Below are 13,706 nucleotides of genomic sequence, written 5' to 3' on the forward strand. Positions count from 1 at the left end.
GTTGGCACGATTATCGTAACATTGTAACGAGTATCGAGGCATCACTGTACCTCAAGGAGAAATTGTTACACTATTTGGAAGTTTGATGCATGCACGGCGGTACGCGATACGGACCACTGATGACATAGCGCAGTTTAATTTCCGGGTTGTGGAAGTGTGGTTTTGATATTTATATTGTCGATAATTGTTTTTTTTACATGTTTTAAAAAGAATATCTACTTTCCTATGTTTGTTGGTACAGTAACATTCCTAAATCATCGAGTTGAATTGTCCAAAGACCAACGTACTTTGGTGGAAGGTCTATTGATAAGTTGGCTGATTGAAAATGAACAATATTAATCTAATGGCTATGATGGTTTTTGAAACCAACAACTGCATAGAGTATTGACTTACTTTACTTCTCGCGTCCATGTCAGAGAATTAGTTGTCATTCAATAAAATAAATTTTGATGGTCAATACCCCTGGAAAATCAAGTGTATCAACCTTGGCCCAGGCAGCCGGTCACAAATGAATCTACCCTGCGCGAGCTTATGGGCTTTGCCTAGTTATGATATTACACAAAACAGGGTTGGATAGGCAACTGCATAATCATTCAGCAAATATCTAGCATGGATCAGCATGTGGGTAAATATTTTGCAGTTGTGCTACAATGCCATTGGTGCTTTTTTGAAAATAACAATGTCCCCAAAAAACTTATGATGACCCAGAAAAATGAAAGTCTCGGGACACTATGTCCCACTCTTTCCAAAGGCTGGCTGCAACACTGGGTCATGGGTTATTGAATAGAATAGAATAGAATAGAATAGAATAGAATAGAATAGAATAGAATAGAATAGAACTTTATTGTCCATTTACGGAAAATTTCCTTTCGCTTCACCAAAATATTAAAGGCACATGAAAATACATATACACACTATAAATAATTACAGTAACACAAACACAGTTACAATATATTATAACATATATATATGGATACATGGCCCAACCCACGGCCATACATCATCTCAATGGAATGTCAAGTCTGAAAATGACATTAGCTACATGTAGATGTTCGGGCAAACCCTCACTACGAACTTCGTTCACACAACGAACTTCGTTCGTTAAATGTATTTGAAGAAAGCCCGAACGTCTAGCAGCAAGACTGTGTTACCGGTTAATGTTCCATTTAAGCATGGATCTATTATCTCAATAATAGATCCATGGTAACCGATAGCAGTATTTTCTTTTTTTTTTAAATATTGTATCCCTAAAAACGTCATTTATTTTGTATTATGATCATCCTAGACTAGAATAATACCATTCTGGAATAGAATATTAGCTCACAAATAACTGTGCTGACTCTTTACGCAAGTCAGAGCCTCCTTGGACTAGGGGGGGACTGCATGTGACTGTATTTTTATTGTGTAACTCATGCACGTGTATATGCAGTGTACAAGAACAACCTTTGACTTTGAGTTGAGTTACAGATTTTAGCCTTTTGACCCCTCCATGACATGATCAATGGAAAGGTGCTAATTAAGTATGAGTGAATCACAAACATGATGTATTCATCATTTGGATATATACAATATAGAGCATTTTTATTTCTCCTCGTTTGACCCCACTTAACTTTCACGTGACCCCAGGGGAGGGGTTTCCTGCAGTATTTAATTTAACACAATGCAGGTAATAGCTGTTTATAGTGCAGAGAATCACAAATAAATTATTCTACGAAATGATATCCTGTTCTTCTCAAAATAGAGATGCTGATATTTGAAAGACGATATGATTTTGAGGGCTGTGTGAAGTGCAGTAATAGTTTTAAATCATTTTCCTAGAACCACAATACATTTTAATTAGGTTTTGATTTGTGAACTTTTCATTTAATCTCTGTATCAGAAGATTTTAGGAGCTTGTTTTTGTTGTTTTTTGGTTTCAAATATGTTCACATCAAATCTCTGCATGTGTCCCACTTAGATCTATGAGAGGTGTCATAGTGCAGTGGTGGGTAGGACAACAAAGACTCCATAGGTCCATAGTGCAATGATGGGTAGGAGAACAAAGACTCCATAGGTCAAGATTGTAATTATTATGGCCCTTAAACCCTAATTCTATCCCTCACATACATGTAACCTAGCTGTCATTCCTTAGATTGATTCTAAATAAATGTTTAGTGTCTGTACAGTCTATTGAATGTTGATGTTGTTTGCTTATCTTTTACAATAACTTAGCTAATTCCTTTTCTTCACTTGATATGTAAATTTCGTTTTCTTTTCGACCTCTGGCAATTAAATTAATAAAAGTATTAATGATAAAAAATTAAAAAATCATTCTGGTATCAATCAAATGTAAAACCAACCTTTTAAGTATTTTACAAAATAGAAAAGATATTTAAGTCAATAAATTTATTTATTTTCATAAAATCTCCAGGAAATTTTTTCTCTGTCCAATTTTTATTTCATTTTCTTGCTTGATTTGCTATGTAGCTGTTCTTAAAGGTAATTGAAATAAAATACATTTACCCTGTAGAGTTCTATTTTAACAAAAACTTATTTCCTCTCAAAATCTTCAAAAATTAAAATCAAGTTTTCCGTGATATTATTTAATGAAGTCACAGGTATATCTGTAGTATTGTGTACCATTCAAAGCCTGCAAAAAGGCATGAACCATCGTTTTTCCCATGGTACCCATGATATAGACAGTGTAAACTTTCCAATATGTGTCATAGATATGTTTCCGTGCCTATTTATATACATAAAGACATGTATCGAATTTTATAGTGATAAAGGATGTAGCAATACAGTAAACTTAGAATATGTATACATGTACACTGTGTAGTGACAAAATGTTATAGTTGATACAGAATGTAGCAAATGCAATAAACTTAGAATAATTATACATGTACACTGTGTAGTGATGAAATGTTATAGTTGCATTAATTATGCAAATTACTCATTAAAACTAAAAACTACACCAGCTAGCTTTATCGGACAGGTGTGCTTTGTTATGGTTGAATTATGTACCAAATATTGCAGAATTTGAGTGCGTTCTTTAAACATAGTTTAATTTGCTGCAAATCATTAATATCCAATTAATTAATTATACAAAATTGTTTATACAAAACTTAAAGTCAAGGTACTTTTTGTTAAAACATAAATTGAAATAGTAATAAGCAGTTATAATAGTCTGTTGCAAAATTTATGTCAAACTACAGTGTACACAGACATACTGTTATTAGTATTCATTGCAGAGATGCTGAGTTGCAGACAGCATGACAGTCTATCATGAATGAATATGAGGAACAGTTACTCTACTGTGCTAGACACGGTGAAACAAATGCAGTTAAAATTCTCCTAGAAAAATATGAACTCGGATTTGGAGAATTTGACATCAACTGCAAAGGTAAGCAAATAGACTAGGGAGGGGTAAGGTCAAAGGTCAACCTATAAGATAGTACATTTAGGGACAAGATCAACAGTTCAATGTAGGATAAAAAATGAATTCTTTTAGTTATGTGGCAGACCCCAAGCATTCCCTTCTAACTTCATTGGCCAAAATCAATAATTGTTGCAGACAACATTATCTGTATATGGAGTACTACTAGTATATGGTACAGTTAAGGATGAGATGCAGGTTTGTTGGTGAATTTTGGCCCTTTTTTTTTTTTTGCTCATTATGATGCTTCATGGTATATGCCATCATTTGGTTAAAAGATATTTTGAAAATCGTTTATTTTTTCCATTAATAAATTTGAAATGAAAAAAATGACATGAACTCTAACGATATGAGTGTTTTATATGGTTTCATTCCTGAATGTTTATGTACAAGGATTTGCATACGTAAAAGAAGATTGACAGGAACGTTGATTACAGAAGAGTGTCTTTTGATATGCAAATAAGCCATAGCTAGTAGGCCTCTGTGCAATGACTGACGTGACATTATCTCTTAGCTGTGTTGTTGTACAAAACCAATCAAACTTGGTAATTTTGGTTATAACCAATAAAAAGTAAAAAAAATACCCCCTTTAAACCCGGACTTATGCACGTTGATTTAATCAACATCAGAATGTAGCCAATATTCGAGTCAAAACACGAACACCAACTGCGTAGAGCAGAAAGTATACTATGTAATGTCGAGAACGGCACGCTTACCGTATTAAAAGATTAAACCAAAGTCTCCACCCGTAGATGAATAATAGATGACATGACACCTTTATTGCGGGAAACAAACACGTTTCTATCTCTCCAGATGCCATAATCATTACCTGTACCATACAAGAACGTATTCTGGTCAGTTCGCTATTTCATTCGCAGGTGTAACAATTTGTAAAGATATTCCCATTCAAATGAGATAAAAAAATTCTCCACATCTTTTTAGGAAATCTTTGAAACAAGTGTTTAAAATGTAAACTTAGAGAGGTATCGACTTTTCCTTTGTTGTATAGACTTTCCATTTCGTAAACAGACTTTGTGTGTACATTATGATTGGCTCCATCCATCCATATGTCTGTCCATTCGTCCAAGCGTCCGTTCATAACCAGGCACAAAGATGACATGTCATATGGGACATATGCACCTCATTTAGTTTCACAACATATTATGCAAATTTGACAGACATAAAGTATTTTAGGGGTTATAGATGTGTCTTCTACAAAGACTTGTTTTTCTAGTTACATGTGTATTTCAGTTCCATCGATGACTGAATGCGTGTTTGCAATGTACAATGCTGGGGTCAGGCTAGACTAGATGAAAGCTATTTCTTGATTCCCCATATACCCTTCTTTCTTTGCTTTTTAGTATAACTGAACAAATGGAGTTCAGTAGTGCTACAGGCATGATCATACACATGCATTATTTTTGGTGCTCATATCACTTTTTACTCAATGGCAACCATATTTGTAGTGAACAATCATGATTTACCACAGGGTAACTCAAAAAAATTAATACATATAGACTAAATTCAAGTGTCATAACAATTTTTCTGTTAGCTTTGCTTGTATTGGGACAGTTGTACAGGAATACATTTCTTCATCAGAAATGATGTTTTTGATTGCTAGAATGTACATTATTTATCAGTGTATTCCATCTACAAATGACAGGGACAGGATCACCAAGCTAGATTTTAATTGGCAACCAAGTTAGATTTTAACTAATGCCTTATAAAAGGTTAAAATGCACATATTTGGAAACAAGTTGGACAAGACATTTAGGAGTAATCGCTGTTTGTTTAAAATCTTAGCGATTCAAGGCCCTATCATCTAGTGGGTAGATGTGTACAATTACATAATACTGTTAGTAATATATTTATGTCCTTGCATCACAGTCATCATTCACACAGGAGCAACAAATGTGAATTTCCAAAATGTCTTGAAGTATTTGTCCAGAGCTTATGGCTGTATAATTGGGACCTGGTAGGATGGGGTATACTATGTGAAAACATTTAATGTAATCCTATGCGTTGTCAGATGCTGCAGCAATGGATTATACATTCCAGAGGGAGTCGATGAGGTATACAAATACTGAACATTTCTTGTTTATCATTGCAGGTCGTTCAAAAGCTAACAATGGGTGGACGCCACTACATTTAGCATGTTACTTTGGACACAAAGAGGTTGTCGACCTGTTATTGAAGTATGGTGCAGATGTCAACAGTGTGAACCATGTAGGAGATACACCAATACATAGGGCTGCATATACTGGTAGAACTGTAAGTCACACATACATATTAATACATACCAATACATAGGGCTGCATATACTGGTAGAACTATAAGTCACACATACATATTAACACATACCAATACATAGGGCTGCATATACTGGTAGAACTATAAGTCACACATACATATTAACACATACCAATACATAGGGCTGCATATACTGGTAGAACTATAAGTCACACATACATATTAATACATACCAATACATAGGGCTGCATATATTGGTAGAACTATAAGTCACACATACATATTAACACATACCAATACATAGGGCTGCATATACTGGTAGAACTGTAAGTCACACATACATATTAACACATACCAATACATAGGGCTGCATATATTGGTAGAACTATAAGTCACACATACATATTAATACATACCAATACATAGGGCTGCATATATTGGTAGAACTATAAGTCACACATACATATTAACACATACCAATACATAGGGCTGCATATACTGGTAGAACTGTAAGTCACACATACATATTAACACATACCAATACATAGGGCTGCATATACTGGTAGAACTATAAGTCACACATACATATTAATACATACCAATACATAGGGCTGCATATATTGGTAGAACTATAAGTCACACATACATATTAACACATACCAATACATAGGGCTGCATATACTGGTAGAACTGTAAGTCACACATACATATTAACACATACCAATACATAGGGCTGCATATACTGGTAGAACTATAAGTCACACATACATATTAATACATACCAATACATAGGGCTGCATATATTGGTAGAACTATAAGTCACACATACATATTAACACTACCAATACATAGGGCTGCATATACTGGTAGAACTATAAGTCACACATACATATTAATACATACCAATACATAGGGCTGCATATACTGGTAGAACTATAAGTCACACATACATATTAATACATACCAATACATAGGGCTGCATATACTGGTAGAACTATAAGTCACACATACATATTAACACATACCAATACATAGGGCTGCATATACTGGTAGAACTATAAGTCACACATACATATTAACACATACCAATACATAGGGCTGCATATACTGGTAGAACTATAAGTCACACATACATATTAATACATACCAATACATAGGGCTGCATATACTGGTAGAACTATAAGTCACACATATACATATTAACACATACCAATACATAGGGCTGCATATACTGGTAGAACTATAAGTCACACATACATATTAACACACACCAATACATAGGGCTGCATATACTGGTAGAACTATAAGTCACACATACATATTAACACATACCAATACATAGGGCTGCATATACTGGTAGAACTATAAGTCACACATACATATTAATACATACCAATACATAGGGCTGCATATACTGGTAGAACTATAAGTCACACATACATATTAACACATACCAATACATAGGGCTGCATATACTGGTAGAACAAGTTTGATGACAATGATGATGAAATGCCAAACACAACAACTATTTACAGTTTCTGCCATACAAAATTTTGTGACTTATGGAGTTCTCACTTGTTTATCAGAAAAACAATAATCACTGAACAGGAAACACAACACTATAGTAGAAGTATAGCATGCAATGTCAAATGACAGTAAAAAGACAAATTGATTTTGAATGTTAGTGACAAGAGGTCACAACCATCCCTACCTCCCCCACCCCCTTTTCCCCCTCCTCCGTAATAATATACCTATTGACAGCTCCCTCCCTACCCCTCCCATTTTACCACCACCATGACAATGGTAATTGGTCAAAACCTCAAACTTGAAAACCACACCAAATGATTTATTCCATGGATTCCAAGAAATCAATACAGAGAATATTCCAAGTTATTCGAGTTATGGCTCATTATCAGTGTAAAGGCTATATCAGCATTGGAATTAGAGAAACCAAACAGAACCAAACAACCCATGTAGAATAGATTAAACATAGTATGCACACACCCACAAAACGTGCTTGCAAGTGCATGAGGTTGTATGATGTAAATTGTTTGTTGTTTGCAAATGGCTGCAATGTCCCGAGGCAGAAAATTCATTCCTCCTCTCTCAACCTAAGAAGTCTTCATTACCAGATATTGTGTGTGTCAATGAAGATTGACAGTGTCAGTTCTTGACCAATAAGTGTATTGGATCATTACAAATGCTGACAATGAATATAGCAAAATATTGAAAGGTTATTAACAAAATGATTTTACCGTGGTTATTCTCTGCCTGCTTGCTCTTATCATTCCCAAATTTTACTTTATTAAATCAGGAAGTTGTGTTGCTGTTGATCAAGTTCAATGCTGATGTTACAATTATCAATGGTGAAGGTCATACACCTAAATTTGTCACCCATGTGCCTGAAATTAAAAGATTGCTGGAAGGTAGGTCAAAAGTCCAAATTTTTATTTTCAAATTGAATTTCCTCATAACATGATGGACATAGCTTATTTCAAAAGGAAGAGGTAACAATGAATGCAGCTTATTCCCAAAGTAGTTAGTAAAATTGGAAATTAGGCGATATAAGTTGAATCAAAGTTTGAGGGAGCCAGGTGGGGGTGGGTATGGAGATTTTTGAAATTCAATGACTAAAAGAATGCTTTCTGGTGATATTTTAACATGTCAAGGTAGTAATAATACTGCATAAAATTTGAATAGCCTCCCCCCCCCTTCACTCCCCAGTTTTGGAGTGACACCCCCCCCCCCCCCCCAGTCATCAATAATGATGGCTCCCTAAACAATGGTGTATATTGCAGATATAACACCATGGATGGGTTGGAATTGAAAAAAAGGACCACGCCCATAGCAGCACGTAAAAGATTACATATAACGCCAATGTAACACCAGTGAATGAAAGGCAAATGAATGAAAATTCCAAAAGTGTATGCAGATATGCCTAACAAGACCACACCCATAGTAACAGTTATATGATGGTCTATATTACATAATGCCATGGATGGGTAGGATTAGGAATGGAAAAAATCTTTACAAAATTTATGCAAATTTGCCTAGCACCAAGACCACCTAATTAGACACCCGTACAGGTACTGAGAATTGGGCACCCTTACAGATACTGATTATGATAATTATTGGAGTGGAGTCATGATGGGTGAATGGTTAGAGTTGCCTGCTTGGAATCTGCAGGTAGCAGGTTCAAGCTCCATTATTAGCATAACTGAAATGATAAGTTCAGTAGCAGTAGTGCTATAGGCATGTCAAAGTGTCTGTCTGTCTGTGTGGATATGTGGGTGTGTGTAAACAACTTAAAGTCAAAAACTGCTGGACCGATTGCCTTGATATTTGGTGGGTGTATTACCGTGGGTGTCTATTTGGGAAATTGTTCAAATCAAAAGTGATCTTACCATGGGTGTGTGATTTGGGTCAAAACATTTTATTAAAAACTCAAAAACTACTGGGCAGAACAGTTTGAAATTATTTGGTGGAAACATTCTTCAGGGTGTTTAGATTAAGAATTGTTCACAACATGATGATCCCATCAGTGATATGCAAATTAGAGCTAAAAATGTGCCTTTTTGGTCAAAAATCTTTAATTCCAAAACTACTGAGCAGATTGGGCTGAAATTTAATGGGGGATGCACCTGGGGTATATAGATGAAGATATATTAAGCATGTAATGATTTCATCAGTGATATGCAAATTAGGTGTAAAAATGTGAATTTTGGTAAAAAAGTACTTAGTCAATGCTACTGAAACTTGGTGAGATATTTCTAAAAGTGTTATTCTGCAGATTTTCTTCAAAATATTTTGACACAATTGCCCCTAGCAACCGTGACCACCATAGCAACAACCAAATGGCAATATATTTTGGTTATATAACAACATCATCTGGTAGGCAAGCGAGTAAGGGACCGGTCAGTTTCTCCAGCCAGGGGGGGGGGATTCTTAAATTGGGCCGACAAAAAGTCACTGACCTCCCCTATCTGTAAAACCCAAAACAGGCTGACCCCCTATCACTTAATTCTAAAACATGATGACCCCCCCCCCCCCTCCCCCCGGGTTAGCACTATCATAATGATAATTATTGATTACACAGGGTAAATATATTCCAAAAGGAGTTTAATAGCATCTTGACAGTGAAAGGTAGGGGGACAGCTTGAGAAGGGAATATGTACATCTCTTGTGAGGGGTCCTAGGGGCTCTCCCCCTAGAAGCCCAGGAGATTTTTAACTCTGAAAAGTCAATTTTGAGACTATTCAGATATTTTCAGAAAATAATTTCCAAACTTTACAATACAGCACCAACATGTAAAAAGCAACTACATAGGTTGAAATATTTTTGAAATATAGTTTGATAGCATCTTGACAGTAAGAGGTAGGGGGAGAGCTTGAGACTGGGATGTGTACACCTCATGTGTGTGTGTGTGTGGGGGGGGGGGTCCAAAGGGGTCTCCCCTAGAAGCTGGAGGTTTTTTACTCTGAAAAGTCAATTTTGAGACTATTCAGACCCTTTCAGACAATAATTTCCTAGCTTTACAAGACCGCACCAATATGTAAAAAGCAACTACATTGTATATAGGTTGAAATATTTTTGAAATATAGTTTGATAGCATCTTGACAGTAAGAGGTAAGGGGAAGAGCTTGAGACTGGGAAGTGTACACCTCTTGTGGGGGAGGGGGGTCCTAAGGGGTCTCCCTCTAGGAGCCCTGGAGGTTTTTTACTGTGAAAAGTCAATTTTGAGACCATTCAGACCCTTTCAGACAATAATTTCCAAGCTTTACAAGACAGCACCAATATGTAAAAAACAACTAAATAGGGTTGAAACACTTTTGAAATATAGTTTGATAGCATCTTGACAGTAAGAGGGGAAAAGCTTGAGACTGGGATATGTCCACCTCATGGGGGTCCGAGGGGGTTGTAAAAAGCAACTACAGTACATAGGGTTGAAATACTTTTGAAATATACTTTGAAATATATCTTGACAGTAAGAGGGGAAGAGCTTGAAACTGGGATATGTCCACCTCATGTTGGGGGTCCAAGGGGGACTCCCTCTAGAAGCCCTAGAGGATTTTTATTCTTAAAGCCAATATTTAGGCTATTCAGACCCCTTCAAGCAATAACTTAATCCATGCTTTACAAGACAGCACCATCAAGTATCAGTAACTATTCTTTAAAACTTACATAGGGTTGAAATATTTTCTTAAAACAGTTAAATGGCATCATTATAGTAAAGGTCAGCATATCTACATGTAATGGTAGTATCATTGGTCGGGGAGATTTTTTATTTTATTTTATTATATATTTCTTTTCTGTGTGAGTGTCTAGTTCAGGATTTCCATCGTTTTCCAAATTGTCTCTGTGTTGTTTGTTTCTTCCTATCAGATGTACAGCCATTATAGATTGGAAGAACAGTTTTATATTGTCGTTTTAAGTTGATGTCAGTTTCCACATCTACTATTTCTTGTGAGACTTTACAATTTTCACGATTTTATTTTTTTTTCCTCAAATACGTGAAAAAAAGTTTCTGGTCGGCAGTGAAAAACTAGGTGGGATCGGGTAACCGGAACCAAACAATTGTTTTGTTTAGGCCTTATATCAAGTGTTGTTTCTGATATGTCTAACCTTTAGTCACTATACAGTAGATCAGGCACTGCAAATGAAGAACTTCAAATACATTAGGTGTATAACAATATGCCATATCATGTATATGCCTGCTATTAGAAAAACAAAATATTGTATGTTTTGGCCAATAGAAGTGCTGTTCAGAAGCAGCTTCTAGACCAAAAGTGAGGGCCATTATAGTTCAGTATTATAACCCCCTTGGAAGTAATCATCATTTCCTAGTGTTTCATGATGAAAATTTGTGGTGATACTCAAACAGCAAACAATTCTACATACTTAGTTGTACTGTATTAAAGATCAGTTAATTTCCAGGAACTTGAATTGTTGTAGCCACATTTTGTGGACTGCTTCATGTATTGCCACAAGATTTAGCCTTCATTTTTCATCATGTGACTTGCCCTTTTTCTTTCATGAGTGACAGCAAGATGGGTAACCAGAATATGGCATATGTGTATTACTAATACCAACCCGTAAACAATGATTACCGTTCTGTAAATGATATATTATGCATTATTCTGACTTCTTGGCCAATTTTTTCCAACAGCTGCAGAGAAATCTCAGCAGAGGAAAACTGAAGAAGACTTGTTAAATGCTGCCAGAGAGGGGGATGTTCAAAATCTAATAGATCTGGTAAGCATGTAGTAGCTGAGGGATGCCCTCAAAAAATTACCATTGTACTTAAGTATTAATTTCAATGAGTTAAAGAACATCTGGAAGTAACAAACAAATACAAAACAACTTTTAATACTTTGAAACTGCACAGTATTTAGTTTGACTGCCATTGTGTTAGGTATGGTAGTTCTGTGTAATTCTAGTTGTCCACTTCATACATGAGCACCTTGGGGTCCCATGCTATGAAAACCTAAACAATGAGCACCTTGGGGTCCCATGCTACGAAAACCTAGACAATGAGCACCTTGGGGTCCCATGCTACAAAATATAGACAATGAGCACCTTGGGGTCCCATGCTATGAAAACCTAGACAATAACTCTATAGGGATGCTCAAATAAAACCTTGTCTCTGATCAGAAGTTACGTGATTTACAAAAGACTACTGCTCAATGTGAACTTTGACATTTGTGCAAATAACTCAAATTTAACATGATGGTTTGAACCTCAAATGAGTAAGAGCTTAAATAGATTTACTTATACCATGCATGAGCCAAGTTGAACCAAAAATATGGAATATATACTTTGGTTGTTCTATGTCATGACAACACACATCTATGTCATGACAACACACGTCTATGTCATGACAACACGCGTCTATGTCATGATAACGTGCGTCTATGTCATGACAACACACGTCTATGTCATGACAACACGCGTCTATGTCATGATAACGTGCGTCTATGTCATGACAACACACATCTATGTCATGACAACACACGTCTATGTCATGATAACGTGCGTCTATGTCATGATAACGTGTGTATTCGTCACTGGTTCTGCTGTGTTCAAAATATGAGTCAAAATGTCCAACCATTATTTCTCCCAATTTTTCTTTCAGCCGGGAAAATACTGGTGACCTAGGTCACTTGTATTTTTCTTGGCTGAGCGAAATAAATATTTGGGAATAACATCCAAATGTATCATGTTTCTCACTTAACACACAAAAAGCATTCACCTGGATGGGCATGCTTATTTGATGACCACCAAACTATAAAATGCTCCCAGTGATGACAATTTTGAAGATAGTAATATTTCTAACAATGTGACTGTTTTTCAATTCAGTTAAAAAGTGGAACACCACCAAGTATCAATTGTACTGACCAGAATGGTAACACACCATTACACAATGCTGCATACCGTGGTCAGAAAGAAGTGGCTGTAACTTTACTACAGAATGGTGTTGACCCAACTCTGAAGAACCACAATGGACAGACAGCTCTGGACCTGGCAAGAACACAGCAAATGAAACAACTACTAGATGTCAAACCTGTTAAAGAAATTATCAAAGATGTCTTGAGATTTGAAGGAACATTGCTGAAAAGAACAAGACTATTTGGTTGGAAACAGTATTGGGTGGTACTGGAGAAGGGTGTTCTGTCTTTCTTTAAATACAGGTATGTAGCCTACCTATAGACTTGAAAGACTAATGCTACTAGTACTACACTATTCCACTATCCTGAGTGATATTTTTGATTTTTTAAGATTTTTGTTCATCTTCAGTTAAGCTGGTATTAAGTCATGCTCCGACACACACATAACTTGTGCAAAACATTACTTAAATTTGAATACAATCTGACGTTCATTAGTCGGTGATCCTAATTATGTATTCATCATGTGACCTGATGTAAATATGTCTAATTATGTATTTGACAATCATGGTCTAAGGCGGAATGCCATTCTAGACCAGTTCAACTGAAAACTCATTAGGTAAGAGGGTGAGCGACAATTCAAAAAATCAAAATGTCAG

At 35.9% G+C, this 13,706-nt stretch overlaps 1 protein-coding gene across 1 annotated transcript in view; it reads left to right on the top strand.

Annotated features, from left to right (window-relative positions):
• The window catches only part of LOC144444851 (oxysterol-binding protein-related protein 1-like), an 83,180-nt gene that overhangs the window by 1,177 nt on the left and 68,297 nt on the right, over positions 1 to 13,706 (top strand). Inside the window, exons 2-6 of the mRNA XM_078134402.1 lie at positions 3,231 to 3,382; positions 5,526 to 5,686; positions 7,980 to 8,091; positions 11,832 to 11,917; positions 13,022 to 13,353. Coding sequence (XP_077990528.1) covers positions 3,265 to 3,382; positions 5,526 to 5,686; positions 7,980 to 8,091; positions 11,832 to 11,917; positions 13,022 to 13,353 — 809 coding nt within the window. The 5' untranslated portion in view covers positions 3,231 to 3,264. The remainder of the gene's footprint in view (positions 1 to 3,230; positions 3,383 to 5,525; positions 5,687 to 7,979; positions 8,092 to 11,831; positions 11,918 to 13,021; positions 13,354 to 13,706) is intronic.

The sequence above is a fragment of the Glandiceps talaboti genome, chromosome 13 (genome assembly GCF_964340395.1).
Source record: "Glandiceps talaboti chromosome 13, keGlaTala1.1, whole genome shotgun sequence".
NCBI lineage: Eukaryota > Metazoa > Hemichordata > Enteropneusta > Spengelidae > Glandiceps > Glandiceps talaboti.